Here is a 27054-nt window from a genome sequence, read left to right on the forward strand (position 1 = left end):
AATCCAGCTTCCCCCTGACACTCACCCCACGCAGGCTCTCACTTCCAATCCAGCTCCCTGCTAATGCACTTGGGAAAGCAGTGGACAACGGCTCAAGTGCTTGAGCCCCTGCACCCAAGTGGGAGACCCAGAAGCAGCTCCTGGCTCCTGGCTTCGGCCTGGCTCAGCCCTGGCTGTTGCAGCCATTTGGGGAGTGAACCAGTGGATTAAAGGCCTTTCCCTCTCAGCCCCTCCTTCTCTAACTCTGCCTTTCAAATAAGTAAGTAAATCTTTAAAAAAAAAAAAGAAAGAAAGAAAGAAAAAGGCAAATTCTGTGCTATGTGTATTTTAACACAATAAACAAACAAGAAAAACTGGCCCTGGCCTTTGCCCTCCTCCCCAGCAGGGACTCATCCCCAGGAACCATTTCAGCGTGGGCAGTGGCCCCGGTTCCAGCAGCAGGGGGGGTGTTTAAAAATAGCAAAGCTGGAGCGTCAACAAGGAAATTCCCCCATGTGATCGAGAGAGAGACACTGAGAGCCATTCACTAGCACACCCGAGGAGCCGTCTGCTGTGTGACCAGACGCGGGCTTCCATTTAGCGAGGCTACGGAAGTGCACACGGCGTTTCAATGGCGAGACCGTGGACAACTGCACGACCTTTCCCCCGGAGGGCAGCAGTCAGCACCCACACTGCGGACCCCAGATGGGACCCGAGATGAGGCTCGACACCACCGGGCTCCTGCGCTCAAGAGTGGCTGGGGGCAGGGCACCGTCTCAGGACCCAGTGTGCCCAGCGCCAGCCCTGCAGGGAGAGGGCGGAGGCGGCCACACCTGTGGCCAAGCTGTCATGTATCTGCCACTGGCTTTTACCTGGCTTGCACACGAGTGTGATGTTAGTGCTTATTTTCTTGTTATCCCCACAGTCATCACCATCTGAGTAGAAGAGCTGAAGGCTTCCTTTCTCTTTCGTGGGAGGAGAAATAAACTTTCCCAGATTTTTACTTCCAAACTTATCTGGAAAAGAGAAAGGAGACAAAAACGGAAGACGTGGTTTAAAATGATTCACGACTCAAACAGCAAGCACCAGAAACTGGACAAAGCTCAGCAGGTGCGCCGCGCCGCCCCCCCGGCCGCTACGCCAGCTGGGCTGGGGTGAGGTTTCTGTCGAGTTTCAGGTTGGGCGATCACTCGGGACTGACTCAGCAGTGAAGGACTGGGGACGACGACCCACTGCCCCCAAGGGCACACTAGTCACAGCCATCCACAAAGGAACACCGCCCCCCACCGTTAGGGCCGTGGCTCCTAAGACACAAGGCCTTCTGATGGCGGGGACAAGAGGTGAGGGTCAGTCTTACAACCAGAGCAGAAACTCACTAAGCCGGTTCAGCAACCCAAGCAAGTGGCCACTTAAGGATGAAAACTCTGAGTTGTCTAAGACTCGGGATGGGTTTCACGCAGGCCCTGGCGGGGTGGCTGCTCAGGTTACAGATGACAAGACGACCACGTGTTTCCCGGCGTGCTTCTTCTGCTCCTGGTTATGGCTTCAGCTGGCATCGGGGAGCGCCCCAGGCAGCTACCGACGGGTGAGTCACTGAAAACACCCTGTCCTTCTTTCTCCATTGAGCCAAGAGAGACGCGGCTCCCAGCAAGCACAGGACTCCCTAACCATCGCTCGCACCTCCAGGACGAGGGTCACCCAGGTGCCCGGCGGGCCCCACTCACCCACGGCACACACGGCGGCCTCTTCAGCGCAGCCCCGGGCCTGGCCCTCCTGCAGCACCCTGTGGCAGATGTTGATGAAGAAATGCTTCTTTTCTGCTGCCGCCTGGCTGCCATCCACGGCTTCCCAATTCCGTTCTGATTCTGTCACCAGAGCAGAAAAAAAAGGCTTCAGTTTGCCAGCAGCGATTCCTTTCCCGTGAGTCACACCATCGGTGGCGATTAAGCCAAATCCAGGCCCAGCCCTCTCGGAGACACGGCCACCAAATCGGCGGCATTCCCGTTTCTGGAACCCAGGCTGCCCAAGGACCCGGACACTCGCTGCCGTGCTCAGGTTTCTCATTTAGCGTGAAGGGAAACACCAGGGTCCCGTACTCGTTCACGCGAGGACCTGCACCGAACGGGAGACAGAACCCCACAGCACACAGTCCTCACTGCAAACCCAATCAGGAAGCCAGCCCGTGTCCCGGGACCGGGCTGGGGACACAGCACTGCGAAGGCACCAGCTCTGGATACTGCAGAGGCCTGCACAGCTTAGACAAACCCACAGGCCCCTCCCCGCACACAGACCCCGTGCAGGGCGGGAGGGGGATGCCAGCAGGGCAGCAAACGCATCTGCTCGCTGACCCCTCGGGGCTCAGACGCCGAGCAGAGTCCTCGCAAGGTGGAGGGAGCCTACGCTGAATGTCCCGAGCAGGACCGTACACGGAGGAGGGGCCGCCGAAAGTCACTCATCCCACAAGCCAGCGACAGACAGCAGATGGGGAAGAGATTAGAATTGTGTGTGAAGGAGTAGAGATGCAAAAGCACGTGTTCTTAACTGAGGTCTTCCCTTTGTAGGGTTTACAAGGCAAAAGCCCAGGGCTGGGGTTGTGGCGCATGGGGTAAAGCCACTGCCTACAACACCAGCACCCCTTATCGGAATGTAAGTTTGAGTCCTGTTTGCTCCACTTTCGATCCAGTTCCCTGCTAATGCACCTGGGAAGCAGCGGAAGACGGCCCAAGTGCTTGGGCCCCTGCACCCATGTGGGAGACCTGGAAGAAGCTCCTGGCTCCTGGCTTCAGCCTGGCCCACCATCCCCGGCTGTTGTGGCCATCTGGGAAGTGGAGCAAACCAGTGGATGGAATATCTCCCCCTCTCTCCCACCACCTGCCTCCCTGTTTGCTCTTTCAAAGAAATAAATCTTTAAAAAAAAAAAAAAAAGTCCTACAGCTCATCAGGGGTGACAAATGGCTTCTGGAGAACAATATTCCAACGCCGACGCCTAAGAGAGGCCATGCCAAGACTACATGGAAACCAGGACCACCCAGCGTCTGCAAGTTTGGGCTGCAGTGGGAAGTCACAGACTGGGCCGGCCCTTCCTCAGCAGTGGGCGAGGATGTCAGCTCTCTCTGCCCCCAGCCTCCTCGGCTCTCCATGTGCAAGTCCCAAAGAGCACTCTGGATTCACAGGGACCCAGAGCACGGGTCAGAAAGTTTTAGAGGAAATAAACAGATCCCAGCACCGCTCACACACCCCAGGTTGTGTCTTGTACACAGTACTGTTTCAAAAAACAGAAGACAGGGGCGGGTGCTGGGCGCTGTGGGCAAAGCCGCAACCTGCAACACCGGCCTCCCAGATGGGGCCAGTTTGAGTCCCGCTGCCTCTCTTCCAATCCAGCTCTCTGCTAAAAAGCAGCAAAGATGGCCCGAGTGCTTGGGGGCCCTCACCAACGTGGGAGACCCAGAAGACGCTTCTGGCTCCTGGCTTCAGATGGACCCAGCTCTGGCCGTGGTGACCATTTGGGGAGTGACCAGTGGATAAAAGATCTCTCTCTCATACTACCTCTCCCTCTCTCTCTCTCTCTCTGTAACTCTGATTTTCAAATAAATAAATAAATCTCTTTAAAAAGTAAAACAGGAAATGAGAAACACCCAATGCTAACCAAAGGGATCTAATACCACTGCCCAGTTTCAGCCCAAGAAGCTGTGTCCGGCGCTCACAGAGGCAGGCTCCCTCCCCTAGCAGGGGCCGTGCAGAGCCGAGGCACTCAGAGGCTGGCGACTGGCAGTTGCGAGTCCCCACGTGACTCCCTCCCTGCCTTGGGTGTGATCGCCACCTTGAACTTGGAACTGGCCTCCACACGAGAGCACTAGGAAATGCTTGTGTGAAACTGGAATGACAAGGCTGATGCTGATACAGAACAATTTGGAAATCCATGCCAAGTTTTTCGTAAAACACATTTTCCACAAACGTTTGGAAGCACCCTTGTATGCCTGATTCCGGGGCTGCTGAATGGGTAAGACCGGAGCTCCCCCCGCCCCACCGCCGTGAAACTAGGTGACCCTGGCAGGGCCCGTGCCAGACCCCCAGCACCTACTCTGGCGCCTGCCCCGTGACAAATGCTCAGCCAGCTGGGCGGGGCTTCACGGGAGCAGGGCTCGAGGGCAAGCACGGCCCCCGAGGTCACACATCCATCACCTAGGATGAGCAGGGGTACAGGTCCCGTTTTGCAGACAGCAAAGGGAGAAAGCACAGGAACAGAGCCCAGCTCCACCAGGACCCCCACCCAGCTGTCTACCTCGGAGCTAAACGAGAGCTCACCCCCAGCGGCAGCCGAGGGTTTCTAAGCAATAACTGCCAACGCCTGACACACAGCCGGCGCCCGGAATGCGTGCTAAACCGCGGCTAAGAGGAGCCCGCCGCACCCCAACCAGGGAACGGTGCGCGCTGGTCTCAAAACACGGACTTGTTCTCCCCACTCAACGCACCCTCTAACACTCTGTACGGTTACCTGAGAAGGAAAAGCAAGGGTCGGAACAACAACAGACAACGGGAACGGTGTTTCTGGAAGCAGCCCGGGGGCACATGGCACGGACCCGCGGCCGGGCGGCGGGAGCCCTACCTGAGTGGCGCACCAGCGCGGACAGGTCGTAGCGCCGCTTGCCGTCAATGGCCCCGCAGGGGAGGCCGTCCTTCTCGCTGATGCAGGCGTACTTCGTGTCCCAGGTGAAGAAGTAGCTGCAGTCCATCTCCCCAGTGAAGACGGGGGTTCCTCTCCCGTCATTCTCTGAACGAGTCAAGAGCAGAAAAGCCAAACTTGTACAATGTGACCAAACCGAGGGATGCCCGGGGAGCAAGGGAAGAGTTGGCGAACAGGACCTGTGGCCACTGTCTAAGTGAAGCCCACGTTTTTTTGCGAGAGACCCTGGAAGTCAGAGACTAGGAGGGCCGCCACACGGCTTCTAACGTGCAAACACTCCCACCTCCCCGCTCCGGGGGCAGGCAGGCACAGTGGTACGGAGTGGGCTGGACAGGAAGTTACCAACAGCCCATTCCACGGGCAGATGAAGGGCTGAGGAGCCTCCTGCCAGCCACAGAGCAGGCCTCTGCTGCCCAAGGCCGTCAGCCCCCTGGCGGGGAGGCCCACAGTGTGCGGAACACAGGGCCGAGGCCAGAGTGCCGCTTCTAAGAGTGCTGCTGACTCGACGATGCGGTCGGGGCGAGACTGGGCCCCCAGGACTGGGCCCCAGGATGGAGGCACAGAAGAAGGCCGCCCGCGGGGGCTCCTGGCTGTGGGGTGCTGACGGTCCATGTCGGCCGCAGCCGCTGAGGCCCACCACTCCAGATTGCCAGTGTCTTGTGACCGTTGAGGCACATGTCTGCACCCCCCTCCAAAGTCAACAGTCTCCTCCACCACGGCCGCCACCCGTGGGTTTCCTTTCCATCGGCCAGCGCGGCTCCACTCCAGTCTGAAAACCCACTCTGCACGGGCTACTTCCCCTTTCCACGTGGCCTGGGATTCAACAAATTTTGCTGACTTTCCCCTCGCTGGAAACCCTATCCCCTCGCATGTGCAGGCCGGTGGGCCGCTGGCACAAGCTCCATTCTCCACCCTTGACGGTTTAATGATCCCTGCCTGGACCTCCCACGCGATCTGCCTCCTTGAGGTTTGGTATCTGGAGTTGTTTAATGTTCTAAGGGAAAGGGAAATAAGGTTCTGGATCAAGGGCAAATGATGTTTCCACTGTAGCTGCTATTAAACGCTGAAGATTACCATCATGGTCACCGTAACACCAGCAACAGCAGCTGCGCGAGACTGCCCCGTCTCCGCCAGGCGCTGGGCCGCCCTGCCACACGAGGGCTGGCTGCGCAGCCACGGGCTGCTCTGAGGGCTCTCTACCATTAATATACTGGGTCTTCAAAACTCTGTGGCCAGGGTACAATTTTAGCCCCATTTGTGGATTTGGCGTGGCTGTGGTTTCACAGCTAGAAAGCCTGGGAGCCCAGGAAGCAGCCCTGGAGCCAGGCTCATCACCGCCAGCGGGAACCCTCCCCTCCCGTGGCAGCAGCTGCTTTTCTTTCACTTTCCCGGGCTTTTCGTTCTGGCGGTTGGCGGGGTTCCCTTTGTAGGAAGTACCCTAAGGCATTCCTGTAAGGCATTCCCCGTAAGAGCGATTCTTGCCTGCCCATCCTGGGCAGCCAACAACCTAGAGGCTGGGACCCTGGCTGGGACCCTGGCCCCGCTCACGGCTGCGCACTAACTCACCAGCAACGACACGCATCTGCCCCGTCAGCCCACCGCACTGTTTGCACATGGCTGAGTCCCACCCAATTCCCAGCCTCACCACTCTGGGTTTTGATGTTGCTACCAAAAAAAGACTGGTTTCCACACTCCGGAAGCTTTCGCTGTGCACACAAACACATGATCCCAGGAATGGTGCTAAACTCGCCCTACCTTCTAGCTGGTTTTGCATCTGGGGCTTAGAAATGACTCACTGGAAACAACCACTAGACGCACCTTACCTGTGTTCCCACCTCGGGGCAGGCAGCCACCCTCCCCTCCACCAAGCCACTCGTTTCGCAATGGAAGGACCTTCGCTTGGGGGTTCCCACAGCTGGGGGCCCACACGGCTCATCAACAAGAGCAGGAGCTTTTCACAATCCGCCCCGCACTCACACAATCCCAAAGGCCCGGCCTTACTCCCCAGAGCAGCACCGCACGTGGCCCCAGTCTCCGGATTCCACAACCAGCTCAACAGTAAAAGCGTTCTCTAGGGGAGCCAGGGGTCGCTTTGCCTAAGGAGGTGGGCAGCATCTGCTCCTGTCAGCTCTGTGCAGCAAAGACAAAGCCACCTACTACGCAGCCAGCTCTGCTGTCTCTCTGGGTACCAAGCTAAACACAGCCTCCTCACCTTAAAGCCTGGGCCAAGACACTTAGTTGCAGCTCATTTAAAAAGAAGAAGAAAGAAAGAAAAGTCATTCTGACCACAGATGGCAGCCCCAAGGGATGGAAACCATGTAGGAGGTCCTGGGAGGCCCACACGGAGCTGAGCCCACCACCAGCCTCGGCCCCCAAAGACTGTGCAGGTAATATCCATGTCCATGTAAATCCAAACAAAGTGACAACGAAGCCATTGCGTGGGGCGCCATCTGCTCCCAAGCTTGGAGGAGGGGCCACAGGGCTGAGGACCCAGCCAACACTACAACCAACTCCGGCCTCGGGGCGGACTGGACCCCTCCACAAAGCACCAGGTATCTCTCTGTTCCAGCTCCTGCTGGTCCCGATGCAAACAGACCAGTGACACGAGGACATCACTGCTCATCGTGTCAAGGTGTGGCAAGGAAGCCTCCTTCCAGGCATCGGGGTGGGCGACAGGACCCAGCGATGACCCACGGTTTACAAGAAGCAAAGCCGGCAAAACACGAGTGGGTATCCAGTGCTCCCTCGACACGTCCCTTCTAATCCCTGTCTGAAATGTTCTATGATAAAGAGGAACAAGGGGGTGGGGGAGGACTGTCAGCCCGCTCCTCTGGCTCCCGCTCTCCCGGCACCCTGCTGCCACGCCTACACCGGTGCTGGCCAGCCTCCTCGCCCATCTACACCCACTCAGCTCACTGCACTCTTCCCAGCACATCCTCGCAGCTCTCAGCCGAACCGTCAGTGAAAAGCCCTGAACACATGAGGCCAAGGCCGGGGCAGAAGCCCCCAGAGCAGCCCGGCCAGCATCCGGGACCACGCGTGGGGGCTGACGGCCGAGACGCAGAGCAGGAAGGCCTGGGCTCCAGAGCTCAAATTCCGCCTTCTGAGAGCAGGCGGGGAAGATGGGCGGGGGAGGGTGCTGGAAACCCAGGGCCTCTGAGGAGGGGCAGGGGCTCAGACCGGATGGAGACCAGCCAAGGGCCAGACAGACTCTCCTCACTCACAAATCCCCCCAGCCTCACACTGATTTCCAGATAGAGTCTGGCTCCGCGGGGCTACTCCACGTCTACCACGGCCGCGGGCTGAACGTGCAGCCTCAGACCCGCTCCCGGCCGCCCGTGCACGCAGGTCCCGCCACAGCCCGCGCTCACGGCCCGCTGCCTGGGGCTGACCCCCTGCCCCGTGCCGCTGAAGGGCTCTCTGGTCTGCCACATGCCGCCCGCCCTCGAGTGTCCTCCCGCTCTGCTCCCGGTCTGAACACAGCACCCGCAGGCCTCCCAGGGCCTCAGCAGGCAAGCACTAGAACAACATGTGTGCCATGAAAGTGACAAATGGTGGGGAGGAGGGGGAGTGGGGAACAGCAAACAGATTCCAACGGGGGAGTGGAGGCCCCGAGCAGAGGGGGAAGGGTGGGACGGCCCCAGCACATCCCGTGAACCACAGCCTTCCAAGGACAGCGACGCCAAGAGTGCTGCCTGGGGAGCTTTGATGGACGGCCTTCCCAGCTGCATGACCCTGGGCCCGTGCTCTACTTGCTGGCAAGCTCCCTGGAACACTGGCCCTGCACCCCCACCCACGCCTGACATCTCCCCCACTGCAGACGTGTGCCTTGGGAGCACAGTCCACACTGTACACAGCTGCCCCTCCCGGTCCTGCACGAAGCACGTAGGAACCTGCCCCGTGGCCAGGCCCTCCGAACTCTGCCATAGAAACATGCGAAACAAACAGAAGGAAAGGCTAGAGAGAGCCTGGGGGGCTTAGGGGGATGGGGGCAGCCACGTGTGCTTGGACGAGTTGTGCACAGATGGGCTTGGGAACTAGGCCCGGCTCCAGAAAGAGCTCTGCAGAGGGGAGTCAGCTGCGGGGGTACCTGGGTGTACCGCCTGGGTACCAGCGGGTAGGGACTGGCCTTGGAGATGGTGGAAGCCATCACTTCTCCACAGATGCCAACAGTGTCTACAATCTCCAAGACACAGGAGCAGCACACCAGAGCCACGGTGACTCATGGCGCCTGCTGCTAGCCGCTCAGGGAGAGCCCGCCTTCGGCTTCCACTCTCCTGGTAGCACCTCACCACCACTGAACCAAACGCTGCCACTGGGCCGCCTTTTTGCAGACAGGGTGACCTCAAAACTCACTCCTGCAAAGTGGCAGCACCCACTCGAGGCTGCGAAGTAAGCCCAGCTCTGCCTCTCTGCACCCAGAAGTCCAGAGAGAAACTCTCCCAGCAAGCCCAGTGCTGGGCCCACTCCCAAAACAAACATGAGAGCAGAGGAAAATGGAAACAGGATGTGTGTGTCGTTACGGGGGCGGGGGGCCCGAGTCCAACAGAAAGACCTGGCGGGGACTAGGGCTGGCCAGGTCCGGGGGAGGACATCTGACCGCCCCACTGAGCACCCCACACGCACACTCACACGCATACGTGCACACACGTGCAGCACCCCTCGAGGCCGGCGGCAGGGCCCACTCACCTGCGGTCTCGTTGCACTCGAAGTTGATGATGCTCATCCTCTGAAAGCCGGAGCTGCACTCCTCGCCGCCAAAGTAGATCAGGGTGAGGTCCCCGTCGGAGTACCTGCGTTCGCGAGAACACGCGTGCACAAACGCGTTTGGTGGAACCAAGGAAGATGGCGGGATTTTTTTTTAAATGTCTCCATGAAGCCTTTCGCATAGCATCAACAAATCATTACTGACATAAAACAGCGAGCTCTCCAGCCAGCTGGGGGGTGGGAGTTGCGGGGGGAGGGGTCGTGGAAAGGAAATGAGTTCCAAATGGAGGGACTTGTCGGCCCCTGACTTCAAAGTCACCAAGTGCTGACGGCTTCGCTGTGAGCATGGAGACTTGCTCTCACTGCTAGATTCTGCACAGAACAAATAACGCCCGCGGACCAGGCGGCCTTCCCGCAGCAAACCGCCCTCCACCCGCTCCCGCCTGCAGCGCCCGCACACCTCTCCTTCTCAGAGAACTGCATTTTTGCGTGGCTTCTGTGGGGGGATCGCCAAGCTGAGGGGTCACCAGAACCGCCCCAAACGTGTTTTCTGGGCTGTTTAAAACTTGTATAGAATGCTAACGGCATTTCCGATTCTCACATCACTGGAGGAAAAACCCAAGCTCCTCAAAACCATAGGTGTTTTAAAAAAAAAAAACACACACACACACAAAACCGTAAACTAATTAACTTTCCTGCAGTCCGGATCCTGTCAAACAATAGATTTATGAAACACGCAGCTCTAACATAAGCAATCTTATTGTAAAGCCAGGAAAAACATCCAACTGTTTAGCGACTTGCCTAAGAAACAGGAAGGCACGCCGCCGGCGTAGCCGATTTTCCTGAACTTTATGGAAAAGGCAAGGAGGAACAGGAGTGAATTATGTTTCTCCAGAACACAAAGGGCCTTCAGAAAGTTCATGGAAAACACATAGCATGAAAAAGTTACGTGTGGAATTTGGAATTTTTTTTGTTTAAACCAAAATAAATGTCTGTCCGGTCCATTTCCCGCTGACTTTGCGCAGGGCCCCCCATACACCGCACTTGGACGTGGCGGGGCGGCTGCCTACGCACCGGAGGGTCTGGTTCTGGTATTTTCCTGCCACTTTGAGTTGGCTGGTGTTGGCCTTGACCTGGCACACGGCAGCGTCTTTGTTGTTGCAGATGGGTGCCCCTGTCCCCGCACAGATGTTCAGGTAGAACGTGTACTCCCCGCCGTCTGCGGTGTAGTGGGACCCTAAGGCAGGGGGCAAGAGATGCACCCTCAAGCAGGCAAGCACTGCAAAGCTACAGTGCGGACTCAGTCCCCCCGCCTCCTGCGTCTGAGTCCCCAGCCCCGAAGCTGGTCTCTCCCCACCCCTGCCTGACTCCCGCAGAAGCTGGTCTCTCCCTGCCCCTGCACCCCTGCCCCGACTCCCGCAGAAGCTGGTCTCTCCCTGCCCCTGCACCCCTGCCCCGACTCCCGCAGAAGCTGGTCTCTCCCTGCCCCTGCACCCCTGCCCCGACTCCCGCAGAAGCTGGTCTCTCCCTGCCCCTGCACCCCTGCCCCGACTCCCGCAGAAGCTGGTCTCTCCCTGCCCCTGCACCCCTGCCCCGACTCCCGCAGAAGCTGGTCTCTCCCTGCCCCTGCACCCCTGCCCCGACTCCCACAGAAGCTGGTCTCTCTGCACCCCTGCCCCGACTCCCGCAGAAGCTGGTCTCTCCCTGCCCCTGCACCCCTGCCCCGACTCCCACAGAAGCTGGTCTCTCTGCACCCCTGCCCCGACTCCCGCAGAAGCTGGTCTCCCTGCACCCCTGCCCTGACTCCCGCAGAGGCCGGAATCTCCCCGCCCCCACCCAACTCGCCCCAGAGCCAGACCCCTCCCCTGGGGGCGCTCACCTGGGTGCTGGGCGAGGGGGCTGAGGTTGACGGTCACGTCGTGCTGCTGGCTGGTCAGGGAGCAGGTGCTGCTCTCCAGGAAGTCCCGGAAGCAGGCGTACTCAGTCACCCACTCGACCTCGTAGCGGCAACTGGATTTAGCAGTGAGTTTGGGAAGGGTACCCTAGTGGGAACAGTTTAAAAAGAGACCATTAAAAACTCTTACATGCAGCATCAGTGCAGATTTGCCCTGCTTCTGAACACAGGCTGGTGGGTTCTTACACTCTTCTGCCTTTGGAACCAGAGCCGTATTCCAGTTTTTTGACTTCTGACAATGCAGTTTCTTTCCCAGCCACCCTCACAGTCGCCCTCAAGCTTCGGCAAACCCAGCCTGAACTCAGCACCGGGGAGCTGCCTCACTACGAGGCCAGCGGCAGTGACCCAGCAGAGGGTCCTTGACCCCTTTCCTGGGACTCACAAAGGGGCCTTGGGGGCTCCCTGCTCTGCCCCAGAGCACCCCTCAACCACAAGCCCAGACCCTGCCTCCCTGCTGCTTTTGCAGACGAGGAGGAGCTCTGGGGGCTTGCTCTGGTGGGCGCTGTGATGGGTGCGGGAGAAACCCCCAGGGCCCCTGAATCCACCTTGGGGGAAACGGCTCGCTGGTCTCAGGACCACACACAGCTGTGCTGCTCACTTTGTTCTGTAAATATTTATTGAGCGCCTGCTGCATGCCAGGCCCAGGACCGAGCGCTGGCTTGACAAGCAGGCCACCCCCTCAGTGAGCTGCACGTCTGCAGGCCCAGCTTGATCTGGGTGACTCCACACTGGGCCAGGACAGTCTGATGCGGCGCGAGGCAGAGCCAAGTGCTAAATGACAGAAGCCAGACGCGCGAAGTGTCCAGAAAGGGCAGCTGTACAGACAGAGAGGGGCTGCTCCGGGCTGGCGGCGGGAGCGGGATGAGACCACTACCGGGCACGAGGCTTCTTCCTGGGGGTGAAGATGTCCTAAAATGGGACTGTGGTGAAGGGTGCACAGGTCTGCAGCGACGGGATTCACTGACAACAAGCGAATGCACAGGATGGAACCTCGGCTTTTTCAAAAGATCGCTACAGTATGGTGAACGTTTACTGAACAGCAGCTCCTAGAAGCTTCAAGGAGCCAATCTAATCCTCGCAAACACCACGTGTGCGTGCACCCTGAATTCAAGTGCTCCCCAGCAAACAGCTCGGCTGCAAACGGGCCCTCAGGCCCCACTAGCTACAGCCGGTTCTCCTCAGCCAACTGCACGGGTACGCAGGTGGCCTCTCCCTCTCCTGCAGGCCACCGTGTGCGACCGAGCACGGAACAAACACGGGTCAGCTCTCAACCCACTATCAGCTCAGATCACCTTCGCATCTGTAGGTACAAACAGGAAATAGCAACAAACAAACACCTCTCCAGGTTCACGTTCAGAGCTGACGTCAGCCGGGCTTCGTTAAGCTGACAGCACGCGGGCATGAGGTCTGGGGACGCAGGACGGAAAGCCAAGCCCGGGCTGTGCCTGGGTCCCCGGATCATGCTCGCACAAAACAGGCCAGGAGCCAGCCCGAGATCACAGTGAATTCCACATTTGCTGGTGGGGGAGGGGGAGTGTGGTTCTCAGGCAAAAGAATTCAGCCCCTCCCAATTCTTTCTGTTAGAAGAAGGCAGAAATAAATGAAAGGAAAGCCCTGGCCCTTCCTTCCTGGGGGAGGCCCGTCTCCATCAGCACCCTGGACTCTGTGGAAACACTTAGGCAGCACACTGACGCACGCACGGTCGCCCCGCGATGGGGACTGAAGGACAAGGCTGCAGCTGTGCTGTGGATTTCACAAGTCATAAATCTGCCTGGGAGTGCGAGTGAGTGAGGGGGAGGGCAGGCGGGGGGCCCGGGAAGGGGCCGGCGGAGAAACTCTGCCCTGAAGGAACCGCAGGCCAGAGAGCACACTTAGCTTCCCAGCTACCCACGAACACCCACCCGCAGAACGACCCCATCCAACGCCGCACCTGCACGTCCTCCCACTGACCAGCGCGAGGCACCGCCAGGCCTGACGGAGTCCAGTGCACTCCCGGCTGGCGCGAAAAGCGGGAAAAGCCCAGGAGGCCTTCTCCCCACGAGCCCAGCCCGCCCTGCGGGGTCCCTCACCCCCAGCCCGCACCCGCCACGTCGAGACGAGGCGCTTACTTCTCTCCGCTCCGACGGGCAGACGAATGTGATTGTTACGGCAGGGCTGTGTCCATCGCAGAAGTCCGGCTTCTCTGCCCCTTCCTTCACGTAGATCAGGACAAGCCTGCATCAGCCACGTGGAGAGAAGAGCGTCACAAAGCGCGCCCGTAGGGGTAGGGGCACGGGCAACCCGGGAGAGGTGAGGACAGGAAAGCGGCTAGGAGCTTAAACTCACTTCACTTCATTTCCACTTGGAGGAGGGCAAAACAGGGTGAAATTAAACTTCAGTGAGAGCTATTTTGTTAAAAACCAACTAAGTAAAAATGATCAAGATGTGATTTTGAAAGACTAAAGAAAGCTATTTGAGTAAAACAAACAAAACAGACTTGTAAACGATCTAACAAAACACAATAAACAGAGACGAGCAGGCCCAGCACATTTTTGACTGTGAGCCAAAGACCTGTTTTTTCTTTTTTTTTTTTTTTAAACCAGGAGTCAGCACTGGCCCAGCAGTCGCAGGCCCAGGTTGCTCCTCCCCGCCCCAGAGCAGCAGCCACAGGGCCCCAGCAGCAGGAAGCGCCTGGCGCCCATCGGCGGGCACCGCTCGCTGTGGAATGCGCCCGTGGCTCGCGGGCCGGTTGCAGAACAGCTGAAAATAGATAGACGCCTTGCCTCTTCTCAGAGCCAAGCTTGGGCCCCTGCTCGGTGCCCTGCCCCTCACTGCAGCCTGGCCGGCCCGCCCCATGTCAACACTCGCCATCTGTCACTCAGGACAAATGTTGGGACTGAGCTGGTTCCCAGCACAGGGCCTGTGTGGAAGCCCCCGCCCCTACATCTCTGCCTGTGACTGTGTTTGGAGACAGGGACTTTAAAAGGCAAGGAATTTGTAAGAACGAGGTCATGGGGGCCCTTGGCTGACACCACCAGGGTCCTAACTAGGAGAGGGGACCAGGACACAGGCCCCAGGGCCCACGCAGGAAAAATCCCAACTGTACTCTGGCTCAGCAGTTGCATCTCTGACTGCACACCGCTCCGACTGGCGCTCTGGGCCCCAGCAGCTCCAGGCCAGAGGCAGCGGCAACCAGGCGTCCGTGAGGCTCCGGGGACTGGGAGAAAATCAGCCCGCGTCTGAGTTCAAGGTGTGGTCCTGTGCCACGGGCTGCAGGGAACAGGCCTGCCGGTCAGGCAGGGCCACAGCGAGGCGCAGGGGTCCCAGCCCCCAGCCGCCCCTGCAGGGGAGGAGACTGCCCTCTGCAAGGCCGCCACCTCTGATCTCCCAAGTACACAGAGCCCTGGACACGAGAACGCCCCAGGCAACGATGCAAAGGTACACTCTGTATCGTCAGAGCGGCCCACCAGCAACCCAGCCCGCGTGGCTCGCGGCAGTGACCAGTGACCTTGCAAGCGCCTGCGAAGCAGCAACCACACGGGGCCGTCCCGCGGGAAGGGCCGCGCGTGCAGGTCTGGCTGGAGACTGAGGACGCAAACAGCGGTGGTGTCCACGGACTGACCTGTCTCTGCTCATCAGCTTCAGCCCCTCCTTGGGTTGGCCAACATCATAGGCCTGGTCTCCTCTCACCAGGCAGGCAGCAGTGCCGTGGGGACAAGCACGCAGCAGAGGGCTTGGGTCACGGAGCGTGTCTGTAAAACATCACACACGCGCAAAGCCGCAGTGAGTGGCCGCCACGGGGCCCTCCGGCCCAGGGTCCTTTAGAGAAAACTGCCCAGTGTGTCACTGAGAACTGGCTCGGCAAACAAAGCCCAGGGTGCAGGAGTGGGCGGCAGTGGCTCTGCACAGGCACAGCACAGCTCCCACTCTCCTCCCTCACGGGGGTGAGTGCTTCTCCTTCACCTCTGTCTGCAACTCGGGTCCAACTACAGAGCTACCCGGGCAGGGGGAGGTGTAACGCTCACAGCACGCTGACACACCTGCCCGGGACAAGGACCACGGCAGGCTTCAGAGACCATGGGAGCTGTGCATCTCTTTGCCCGGTGCTGTTTATCATCTCTCTCTCTCTCTCTCTCTCTCTCTCTCTCACACACACACACACACACACACACACACACACACACCCCTGCTGAGTTTTCTTGCTTCCTGTGTGTCTTCTACTTGCCTCTGAGCTCCAGAGAGCGGGAACTGTGGGACGTGGAGCGGTGTGACCCAGCTCCGACACCACTGCCGGGCACACAGGAGGAGCTTGGGAGCTCCTTCTCCCACGGATGAGGGAGCGACCACTAGTGCCACCTCCATTGAGCTTTAGCGCATAGGGCAGGCATGGTGTGTGCACGAGGCGGTGTCTGGGGATGTGGCCTGTCCCCTGTAGGCTCCTGTGTTACGAAGCTGGCAGTGCTGGGAGACCTTCAGTGTGGACCTTAAGAGTGGGGCCTCGTGGAAGCGCTTGGAGCCGATGCATTTCTCCTGGAGCTCGCTGGTTCTCCTGAGATCTGCCTGAGAAGCCTGAACCCAGCCCCACCCCCACCCCCGGCTCCCACTGGCCACATACTTCATTCGACGTGACTTCTCTCTCCCATCCACGCCCTGCATCTGGGGGCCTCGAAACAGCCCGGGCTGTGCTATTTGGACTCCAGCACCCAGAGCTGCCAACTAAATAAACCCCTTTTCTTTATGGTTCGTCTGCGTCAGCCATGTCATGGAGGTGACGCAAAGCAGACTTGCCCAGTGCTGTCCTAAGACCCCCACCGCCTGGGCCGTTCTGTTCCACGTTCAGTGTGCGGTGCCCTCGCAGAGACCGCTTCGGTCACTGTGCACAAAACGCAAGGCAAGCACCCAAGTGTGCAAGCAGCTGAGCTGACAGCAAACGCGGAAACCTAGGGGTCACGGTCAAACTTGGCCTGCAGCTCAGGCTAATTTCCTGGGAATGGAGGCTGCCTGAGCCAAAGCGGGGCCGCCTCGCATGAATCAAAGGCCCTGGCGTCGCACTCGTACTGCCAGCGGGCTGGGAGGAAAACACCGTTGTCAGAAACTGTCCAGTGAGCTCACATAATCCTCAAAGGGCTAAGGGGCCAGAGAGCGAAATGTTTTCCGAGTTACAACAGCCCATTATTTCAGAAGTCAATAATCTAGGAGAGTCTTCAACATGACAACTCAACATGAGATACTGACCCACTTGGGACAAAGACTCTGCTCTGCTGGCTTTTTTTTCCTAAAGAACAATAAAGACTGTCCTTGGACCACAGAAGGATGATGTAATAACCTGACACACACATGAGAAAATCTTAAATTATCACTCATCACTTCTGGTGAGCGGCTGGGGAGTGGGGGACGCTATTATTTTTAACTGTTTAGAAACAGTGCACAAGCAAGATGACCCATAGTGTGCACGCACAATCTGAACAATGATTGTGAACTAAGGCTCATGTACCTGTCACCCAGTAACACACTAAGGCCATTTTTAAAAATTTATCACCACAGTTTTCTAAGGACATGTTTTACGCTGCCGTGTGAGAGACAGAAAGCACTAACAATGACCCTGTGACTGCGTCTATCACCAGCAATGCCGACTCCTAGCACAGACACTGCGGGCAGTGCGGCAAGGCCAGAGCTGGCCTGTGGGGCCCAGGGTTCGCGGCCCCTGCAGGACGCGTGGAGCGAGGGAGTGGCGTGCTGGCAGGCACAGGAAAGCGTCTCCCGGCCCCTTTTAGATAAACTCCTCTGGATAATTTAGAAGGGATACACAAGCATCTCACCCCAGTTCTGGCATCTACAGAGAAAGAAATACCCGCGTGGTGAGCCGGCACCCCCAGCCTGTTTCGCTCGCCGCCTCCCACCCGGCCTGTGCCTCGGGAGGGCCCCCAGCAGGGTCGATGGACGCAGCAGCTCCACCAGCCCTTCCTCCTGCTACAACCCTGAAACCTCGAAACCCAAAGGACACGTGGTTCGCTGGGATCCGCGGGGCCCAAGAGGCCGCCCAAGGCAGGAATTACAGCGGAGAGGGCTGGGGTCGTGCATAGAGAACCTCTGTGGGACACAAGCTTTCCGAGAGGGCTGCCCGGGCCGGGGGTGCCTGCGCAGGAGTGTGGGGGGAAGGGCAGAGCCACGGAAGCCCCCTCCCCTCGCAGCCAGACCTATGTCTCTGCAAACGTTGATGAACAGCGAGGCCTCGGGGTCCGAGTCGTCCACCAGGTAGCCGCCGCTCATCCTGATCAGCGGGTTCAAGTCATGCTTCCGCAACTCCCCATCGAACGCGTAGCAGGGCACCTGGAAGACAGGAGCGGGAGCGGGTCTTCAGCACGCATCTTGGGATGAGTGCCTCTCTCCTGACCCTGTGAGCCACATCCTACGTCCTCACCCATCAGGCAGGACAGGCTACGAGGCCCACCCCTGTGAAGCACAGATGGACAAAAGCCTGTCCCTTGGTGTCTCTCGCCTACGGGGCACAGCCCTCCGCGGTCCTCTCTCCTCCTCCCCACCACCCACGTTCCCCTCGCTCCCCACAGCACCAGCACCCATGTCTGCATCTTCCAGCCAAACTCCATCGAAGCCGGTTCCCCAGCCTCGTCCCGTGCTCTGTCTTTCCAGCAAAGCCGTCTGCCAGGGTGCCCTCACTGGTCTCTCGGGCCACAGGTGCTACTGACAGCCTCTGCGTCCTCAAGTCCTTGCTTTGCTTCCTGGGCACCTGCCCGGCCGCCGGCCCGTTCCCAGCCTCCTGGGACCAGAGTGCTACTCCCAAAGGTGCTGCAACACCCCTGACCGCAGCTCCTCCCTGCCTGTGCCCATTCACATGGGGACAGGGGACACGGCTCTAAACACCTGCCACTCGTTCCCAAATGCACCTGGGCGTCTCAGAGAGTGTGTGGGAAATGGAAGGAGATGACAAGCGTGTTCTGGTGGGAAAACAGTTGAGGCCGATGCACAGTTTCCAAGACCTCTCTGAAGACCCCCTTAGTATGCACGTTTCCACTTTTTAAGAAATAAACTTTTTATTTAATTCCATGTTCCGCCAACTTTTCTGAGGTACCCGTGTGTGTCTCCTCATAGCTCCAGACATGCAAAGCTAACAGAACCCTGGGTTCCAACGCTGGTGCTGTCACTGTCTGACCGTGGGCAAACCCCACAAGTCAAAGGGGAATGATGGGATGGTGCTGCGGTGTAGCAAGTCAAGCCACCACCTATGGTGCTGGAATCCCAAGTGGGCGCTGGTTCGTATCCTGGCTGCTCCTCTTCCAATCCAGCTCCCTTCTTCTGACCTGAGAAAGCAGGTCTTCTGACCTGGCACAAGTGCTTGGGCCCCTGCACCCACATGGGAGACCCAGAGGAAGCTCCTGGCTTCAGATGGGCCCAGCTCCAGCCAGTGCGGCCATTTGGGGAGTGAAACAAGTGGATGGAAGAGCTTTCTCTCTGTTTCTCCCTCTCTCTGAAATTTTGCCTCTCAAAGAAATAAATCAAGTCTTAAAAAGGGGTGGGGGTGGTGAAAGCGAGCACCCCTGCAGGTGCTGGGAGGCAGGAGGAAGACGACGCATGCCTGGCACAGCTCCTGGCGAGGCAGTGCCCGGGTGTGACTTGCTCCTACTTCCCATCACCACTGCGGCTTTTTTTTTTTTTTTTTTTTTTTTTTTTTACTTTTTTTTGACAAGCAGAGTGGACAGTGAGAGAGAGAGAGAGAGACAGAGAGAAAGGTCTTCCTTTGCCGTTGGTTCACCCTCCAATGGCTGCCGCGGCCGGTGCACCACGCTGATCCAAAGGCAGGAGCCAGGTACTTCTCCTGGTCTCCCATGGGGTGCAGGGCCCAAGCACTTGGGCCATCCTCCACTGCACTCCCGGGCCATAGCAGAGAGCTGGCCTGGAAGAGGGGCAACCGGGACAGAATCCGGCGCCCCGACCGGGACTAGAACCCGGGGTGCCGGCGCCGCAAGGTGGAGGATTAGCCTAGTGAGCCACAGCGCCGGCCTCCCATCACCACTGAAAGGCACACAAAAGCACCTGAAACCTCACATCTTAAAATGGGCCTTGCATATACCCCCCACCCCCACCTGGTCTTACGCACAGTGCTCTGCATCTCAGTGAGGACACAGCCGTGCAGTTGCTGGGCCGGGCACCAGGGCGTGAGGTCACTGGATACCTGCGCTGTGTCTCTCGCACTCTACACCCAAGCGTGGGCAAGTCTGAGCCCTTCCTTCCCCCTTCACAGGCAGTCCTGTGAACCACCTCTGCGACCTCTTGCCTGCCACCCGCTCTGAACGCGTTCCCTGTCCCAGCTCCAACACCTTCCTGCCGCCAGCCCGCGGGATGGAGACTGAAAATGAAATCGGGCCCCGTCCCTCGGCTCCAATCGCTTCCCGAACTCCTGACCTGCGGCACCCGACCCCACCCCCGCCCGCCACTGCTGGGAGGCTGCCTGCGCCGAGCGCCCCAAGTGTTGGGCTCCGCCCCCCTCCCAGCCTCATTTCCTTCGCAGATGCTGGGCCTGTGTCAGCTCCCCCACTCGAGTGTGGGCTCCTCGGGTACACGACGGTGCCACTGCCGGAGCTCGGCTCAGGACGCTGCCCACGACGGAGCGGGAGCTCAGTCCTCTCCGTTCGGCGAAACTGGAAGGAGCGTTCCTCCTCGCAGCGCCTGAACCCGCCCCTGCTCGAGTCTCATTTATGACCGCTCTCTCATGTCTGCGAACTAATGGCCTCGCATTGTAAAAACGTCAAGGAGCCCGTTACAGTTGGCGAGGCCTTGTGATTGAGGATTTCTGCCTGTTTCTGAGCGCAGAGCGATCGGCCTGAAGATAAGCCCGGGTCACCGTGGGAACACCAGCCACAGCCCACACGCTCCGTCTCCAAATTAATACACTGGCACTGTCTGACGGCCTCAGCCGGGGAATATTCCAGCGACTCGTGCTCTCCAGTCATTTCACAGTAGCTCATTTTATTACTTCCTCTGGACACATTCCCTAAAATTTTATCTTCTAGACTGAAGCAACTCACAGCAGTTGCAAAAGTTAACTGCTGAAGAGTTCGCTTTCAAGTTTCCCTTAAAAGATGCTATCAGCCCAGCAGGAATTCTCTAGCCCACTAACCTCCTTCCCCAGCCCTGACTTCAGAGGTTCCAGAGAGAGCCAATGAAGTCAGCCTAATGGCCTCCGTCTCTGACAGCCTCCTGGGGCCCGTGAACCCCCACATCGACCAATGTCTGCAGCAAAGGCACCCGAGGCTGCTGACCAGGCTTCTCAGAAAGATTCCACTGGAGCTGCCCAGGCTCAGAGGGCACTGGCACAAAGGGCCCGAGGCCAACGCCAGATGCCCACAGACCAGCAGTGAAAAGAAAGGGAAGTTATTCCTGCAAGCTGGCTGGGTTGCAGAGGAAAGCCACCACGGGCGCCCCCAGCCCTGCAAGCCGACAGCCTGCTCTCCCACGGCCCGGCCAGCTGGCCAGCATGGGAAGCGAGTCACTCTCTGGCTGGCTCTGCGAAGCCCAGTGACAGAAACGGGGCGAGATGGCACTGGTGCGAGAGGGGAAGCTGGCCTCGGGAAGCAGCCCCGTCTCATCCCAGCATCTGGAGGGTCTCAAGTCAGTGAGGTCCACAGGGACCCCGCTCGGGGCAGCTAGCAACCTTGAACCCTCGGGCTGTCTCCGGGCCAGAGGAGAGAAGACACACCCAACACAGAGTTCCCCAGAACTGGAGTGCACGTCGGAAAAACAGGCAAGGCCGCTGGGACGTCCTCCCTCCCCGCTTCCCGCTCCAGCGAGCAGAGCAAGGGAGACATTCATAAGACCAGGAATTCCGCAGCCGGGGAAGCAGGCTGCCTGCCAGCTTCAACACACCGCACACTGAGTTATGTGCTTCGTGTTTCTGTATGTCCATTAATCTTACTTATGTAACGCCACTCAGAGCGCCAGCACGCCAGCTCTGAATTTTATATGTTCCCGAGAATGCCAGGAAAGGGCTCGGACGTACAGAACATTCTGAAGAAATAACTCTCAAAAACCTCCAGCAGGATCACTGAACACGCAGCACAGCCGCTGTGAGACGGATGGCTTGAACGGCCTTGACCTTGCCCGTCGACTCAGTCTCAGCTCGACAGAGCGACGCTGGGAGAAAAGGTGGGAAGCCGTCCACGTGACGTGGAAACCAAGACCAAGGCGCAGTGACGCCACACCCACGCGAGACCTCGTTTCTCGGTGATGGGTGTTTCCTAAGCACACAAACTTTTCGAATAGTTCTGAAGTTGTCACATCACAGCGCCTACAGGGCGTAGGCAGAGCGCGCTGGGGACAGAAAACAGAGCGAGTGCTTCGTTCCGATCTGCCCGTGGCGTCAGCCCTGTCCTCGGGGCCCTCGCTCCTGGCCTGTTCCGTCCATTCGCCTAGGCCCGAGGGCAGGACACGCTGAGCTGGTGAACACGCGTGACGCATACCACGCCGTTCCCCTGGGGGCTCCCTGCAAGCGAGAACCATTTCCAAACTGTACGGAATTCCACAGCCCAGTCCACAACCGGCTTCATGAGGGAAAGCTGAGTGGATGGAGCCCCAGCCGCCAAGCACGCGGAGCAGGACAATAATTGAGAACAAATTGCGAACTGCTCTCATGCACGTTCAAATCAGCTTCTAAGAAAAACTGCACGTCGCTGTTTTGAGAAAACACAGACGGTATCTCCATACTCCCACCCCAGAGAACTACTTGGCACAGGCCGCAGCACACTTTTTCGGTACATAGTTTAGGTTTTGTGGCTTACATGAGTCTATCACAAATTCTTTGTTTTTTTGTACAACCTTGTGAAAATGTAAAACCTGTTCTTAGCTCTGGGGCTGTGCAAGAAACAGCCAGGGGCAGGATCAGGCCATGGACTACAGTTTCCGTGATTTCTAACTCACAGAAGAAAAATCGGCATGTACTTATTTTAGAAAGCAACTGTTTCCCAGGTGGTGGGAAACGCCACTTTCAATCCGGGAAAGAGGGACACTCAGATAAACAAAACCATTGGGGTGACACCAAGCTGGGGAACGCAAGCCCAAGAGATCACCCGTGGGGGTCTCACAGGGGAGCGGGGGACAGCATCTCAGGCTGGGCCAACCAGGTGCAATGGGATGAGCACCCTCCACCCCCCAAATGCCTTTCCTGCCACTGGCAGTATGTTGCCAAACAATCTGACTTCATTTTTTTAAAAAAATGTATTGATTTTCACTTTATTTAAAAGGCAAAGAAGCAGATGAAGACAAAGAGATGTTGCATCCACTGGTTCGCTTCCCAAATGCCTACAACAGCTAGAGCCGGGCCATGCTGAAGCCAGGAACACACTCTGACACCCCCACGCGGGTGAGCTACCACGCTGCCGCCCCCGAGTGTGCACCAGCAGGGAGCTGAATCAGAGGCAGAGCCGGCCCTGACCCGAGGGCTCCACACGGCAGGCAGAGCTGCGGCAACCGCTCACCCGCCTCAATGCCAGTCCTGGCTCTTCCCTGCTACACACTCTGTTTTCATTGAGCATTCCTCGCGCTCTTTCCTGGGCGGCTGCGACAATTTGTCTTTTCCAGTTCACATCAGACTTCTTTCCTATAGATGGCCACATTTGAAGACCCTGTGGTAGCTTATTATTCATAGCTTTTTTACTTTATTTTTTAAAATAACAAACATCCAGAGGAAGGCATTTAGCCTAGAGGTCAAAGATGGCCGTTAAGATATCCACAGCTCACGACAGTCCTGGCTCTGGCTCCTGACTCCGGTTTCTGCTGATACAGATCCCAGAAGGCAGTACTGACAGCTCAGATGACGGGTGCCTGCCACCCACGGGGGGACCTGGATTGGGCTCCCAACTCCCAGTTTCAGCCCCAGCTCAGCCCGGGCTGTTGCAGGCCTTTGGTGAATCAATCAGCTCTCTCGCTCCCTCCGTCTGTGCTTGTGTGTCTACGTTAGTCTGCATGTCACATAAATAAAAGGGAATAAATAACAAAATGGTGTCTCTGTGTGCCTATCGGGCCACCAGTGAAACTTACTCCTCAGGTCCCACAGCCTGAGAGCCTTTGAATGCAATTCTTAAAAGCAGAAATGCATGGAGCAAAGTGTGCGTAATCAGTCATCCACACAGGAAGGTGCCTTTACGCTCTGGGATTGTGGGGCTGTGGCAGGGGAAGCCGCAGCCAGGGTGAGTGAGGCTGCAAGGCCGACTTGGGACAGCCAAGGCTGGTCCCCGCGGCCCGTCACACAACACGGGACGACCGGCAGTATCGGTAGTTAGCGCGGTGCATGGCGCTCCGGAGAGTGAGTTAAGAAAGTGCATTTCCAGTGCTGTCACAGCAACACAGAAGTGCACGCGTGCGTCCATTAGCTTGGTTTAGCCTTCGTCAGTGTACAATGGCACCTCAAAAGGCGCATGGAGAAACAATAAAAGATAAGTTTATTTTGGTGCAAAATCTTTTTGGAACTCGTGCACAGTTTTTTTTTTTATACTATGCATTTTCTGAATTTTAGAAGACCCCCCACGTTATGTATTTCAAAACACCAATGTTGTACACAAAAGGTAGAGAGTGAGAGACAGAACCAGAACATAACTTGGCCAAGACACACTTAGTTGCCTCTATGGTGAACTAGCCAAGAACACAAGGGGCCGGAACACCTGGCCTGTGCGCAAAGTGCATCCTGGGATGGTCCCAAGACCAAGGCAAGGTATCTGACCGTGAAAGCAGGCAGCAGGGACTTGTCAGAGTGAGGAGCAACACAGCTGGGAAGGCCAGGTGCAGTGGAAGACGATGCAGCCAGGTCGGAAACACAGCTCCCGCGGGCAGAGGGAAAACCCCAAGTCCAGCCCAACCACGCCCCTTAGCTTATGGAGCTGCACTGCACCAGAAACCAGAAGAGAGGCCTCGCCTTATATGGGTGAGCCACTCTATTTCCAATCTGGGCCACAAATCACACCCTGGGATGTTTCGGATGCCCTAGCCTAAAAATAAGAACCACCAGAAAAGTCTCGGCACAATCACATGGCGTCTCTGCTCAAACAGAATCCGAAAGCTGCACAGGAGCTTCACCCCCAGGGGGCGGGAGCCAGGTTTCAAATCCTAACGGTCGCTGGCACGTGCTGCAGGCAGATGCAACCCCGGGTTCCCTCTTTACCTCTTTGTTTGCTTTGAACGTGTCTTTCCTGCAGGCTGCTGTTGTCTTCCACTCAAAGTAATGCACACATTCTGTGGCCGTTACAAATTCAGGAGTTCCCTGTTTAAAAAGAAAGAAAAAAGTCACCACAGCACATCTCACCGAGCGTCTCTGGGACACTCAGAGCACGGCCAAGGCTAAGGGGGGCTGAGGGGCCGGCAGCAAGGACGGGCAGCTGTTTGCAATAGGGTCAGCGCGAGGTTCCCAAGCCCCCAGATTCTGAGACAAAGGCTTCGTGAAATCGTGCTGGAATCTTCGTGTAGCTGGTCCAGGACTGTCCCTGTGCCCCAGCTCTGCAAGCACAGTGAACTCATGGGAAGTAATCCTCAGAGCCGTTCCACGCTCCAGCTCCAAATGTTCTCTTAACCAAACGCCAGCAAAATCAAAGCCAGAAAACGTGAGCTCATGCTTCCTGAGAGGGCCCCGTGAGGAGCCCGTCTGCATCTGGCCGGGTCCGCACGCCCAACAGACCCCCGCCCTGGAGGAAGCCCCTCCCGTCAAGACTCGGCCAGGGCTGACTCCAAACTGGTCAACCATAGCGCTGTCCTGGGGGACGTGGGGCTCGGTGCAGATTAACCTCTGCGCTCCCACGTGCAGGGCTGGCGGGTTCTGCTTCTTGCACAGTGAACACACAACTCATAAAGCAAACTTGCAGCAACGAGCTCACTGCGTGACATAATCCTCCACGTTGCACACTGCTCCCAGCACACGGGGGTTTTGTTCATTGTTCAGATAAAACACTGTAGTTTTACTTAAAACTGGATTCTCACCTTGAGTGCGCTAATGACAAGAATCCACAAGGTGTTCACGTTATTACTTTGTGCTTTAGAAATACACAAAACAGAATTGCCTTGAATTCACATTACATATTTATTAAGGCAAGGAACTATAGAGAAAAAAATGTTTGTTCTGCTGAAGGCATACTTGGGAATAAACCACTGCACAAATTATTGCCCGTCTGAAACCAAACTGCCTCACAGACCACATAAAAACGTTAAGGAAGTGAACCAGATGGGTTTAGCAGACTTAGGTCATACATGGAGACCGGTGAGCACTAGCAGTCTCCTCGCTGCAGCACAGTGGTTTCAGAACCGTGGCTTCCTTGTCCACAGCCTCAGCCCCCAGGCTCACCGAGCACCGGCACTCAGGCTATTAACAACACACTTCCTGCGCCTGAACTTCTTCCTCGCCTCCTTACAGCAACATAGAGGCATTTCGAAGGCAAAGAACCCAAGGTGATCGCAATTCCAGGGGGTTCTGCGCTTCCCTCCCCCCAGCTCATGGATCTAATTCACACCCTGATAGCCACGACGTCCAAACACCGGCTCGGGCACTCTGCAGTCCAGGAGTACTAAGCCGGGCTGAGAACCCGGAGCGACAGAGGCTCGGGTGGCAGGTCCCACCTGTTTTGTGGGTTTCGTCTTTCTCCTGATTCTCCATGCACGCGCTGCTGCGCTGGGAACTTAACAAACTGTGGCGCTTTGCTCTAGGGAGACGATATGCAAGGTACAACGTGGTAGCCACGTGAGTCTCGTTCATTCCCAGCTTTTCTGAACACTGGGTTTCTTATTCTGACTCAAGAAGATTCGTAAGATTTTTACAGCAATTGCTTTTCCTAAAAGCTTGAAATTTTTACTACAACTTCCTTTATTAGAAACTGAAGATTAACACCAAGCAACTACGTACAACACACCTAGAATAAGAACACGTTGCTTTACAAAGACACCCCTTTTAACCCAAAAAGGTCGGAAACCCCATTAACCCCCTGGCCAGGGATTCCCCTAAACAGACTCTGGTCTCTCCGATCTAACGTAAATAAGGAGGGAAAACCGCTTTTCAAGCACATTCTTCTAAAACTCATCAAAATGAAATACTGGGAGAGGAGGTTTTAGAAGAAAAAAATTTATTACGCCTGTGACATAAACACTGAACAGTGCTTTGCATTTAACATACCAATTAATCACTTTGAACTGTGCGCTCACACGGGATGTGATTCAAATTTCACTAACAACCTGCGAACTATGTGTGGACTTTGTCCGTCTACAGGTCCTGACGGTGACGGCGACCTGCATGGTTTTCTTATCTGTCTTTTTAACTCTGCTGCCTTCTTCCTGGACTGTCTGTGTGGCAAGGACGAACCAGGCGCGAATTCCTCTGACCCAAGAAATGCCTGGAGTGACTCGAGACTCACCAGGGTCTTCCCGCACCGGAAGGAGATGCTGCTCTGCACCCGGTGACCGGCACCCCGGGGCCCACAGCTCACCGTGGTGTTGAATTCCAGAAGGGATCTGCTTGCACTCCTCAAGGCAGAGTCGCCTGTGTGGAGAAGGACGAGAAGGAACAGACTTTAGAGGGACTCGTCGCCTCGAAGCCACTTGCAGGGACAAACAGCAGTTCAGAGCACCACTCTGTGTCTGCAAACTCCAACAGTGCCAGAACGGCTCCCGCCCCGGGAGTCTTCGCCTCCACGCGTGCTGTTCCGGGCCACACACAGGACCCCCAGGGCCACTGCCTCATCTGCCTCAGTCAGCACGTCAGAAGTTC

The 27054-nt window shown here is 57.3% G+C and overlaps 1 protein-coding gene across 3 annotated transcripts in view; it reads right to left on the minus strand.

Annotated features, from left to right (window-relative positions):
* Positions 1-27054, minus strand: part of IGF2R (insulin like growth factor 2 receptor) — a 107465-nt gene that overhangs the window by 41368 nt on the left and 39043 nt on the right. For all 3 annotated transcript variants that reach the window (XM_051854188.3, XM_089332502.1, XM_070074597.2), the window contains 11 exons: positions 26702-26826; positions 24472-24570; positions 17501-17633; positions 14926-15055; positions 13433-13538; positions 11250-11412; positions 10445-10607; positions 9353-9456; positions 4586-4750; positions 1704-1844; positions 852-995 (listed from right to left, as the gene is read on the minus strand). In XM_051854188.3, coding sequence (XP_051710148.2) covers positions 852-995; positions 1704-1844; positions 4586-4750; positions 9353-9456; positions 10445-10607; positions 11250-11412; positions 13433-13538; positions 14926-15055; positions 17501-17633; positions 24472-24570; positions 26702-26826 — 1473 coding nt within the window. The remainder of the gene's footprint in view (positions 1-851; positions 996-1703; positions 1845-4585; positions 4751-9352; positions 9457-10444; positions 10608-11249; positions 11413-13432; positions 13539-14925; positions 15056-17500; positions 17634-24471; positions 24571-26701; positions 26827-27054) is intronic.

Source organism: Oryctolagus cuniculus, chromosome 5, assembly GCF_051225735.1.
Source record: "Oryctolagus cuniculus isolate XC-2025 breed Fujian yellow rabbit chromosome 5, ASM5122573v1, whole genome shotgun sequence".
In the NCBI taxonomy this organism is placed as follows: Eukaryota; Metazoa; Chordata; class Mammalia; order Lagomorpha; family Leporidae; genus Oryctolagus; species Oryctolagus cuniculus.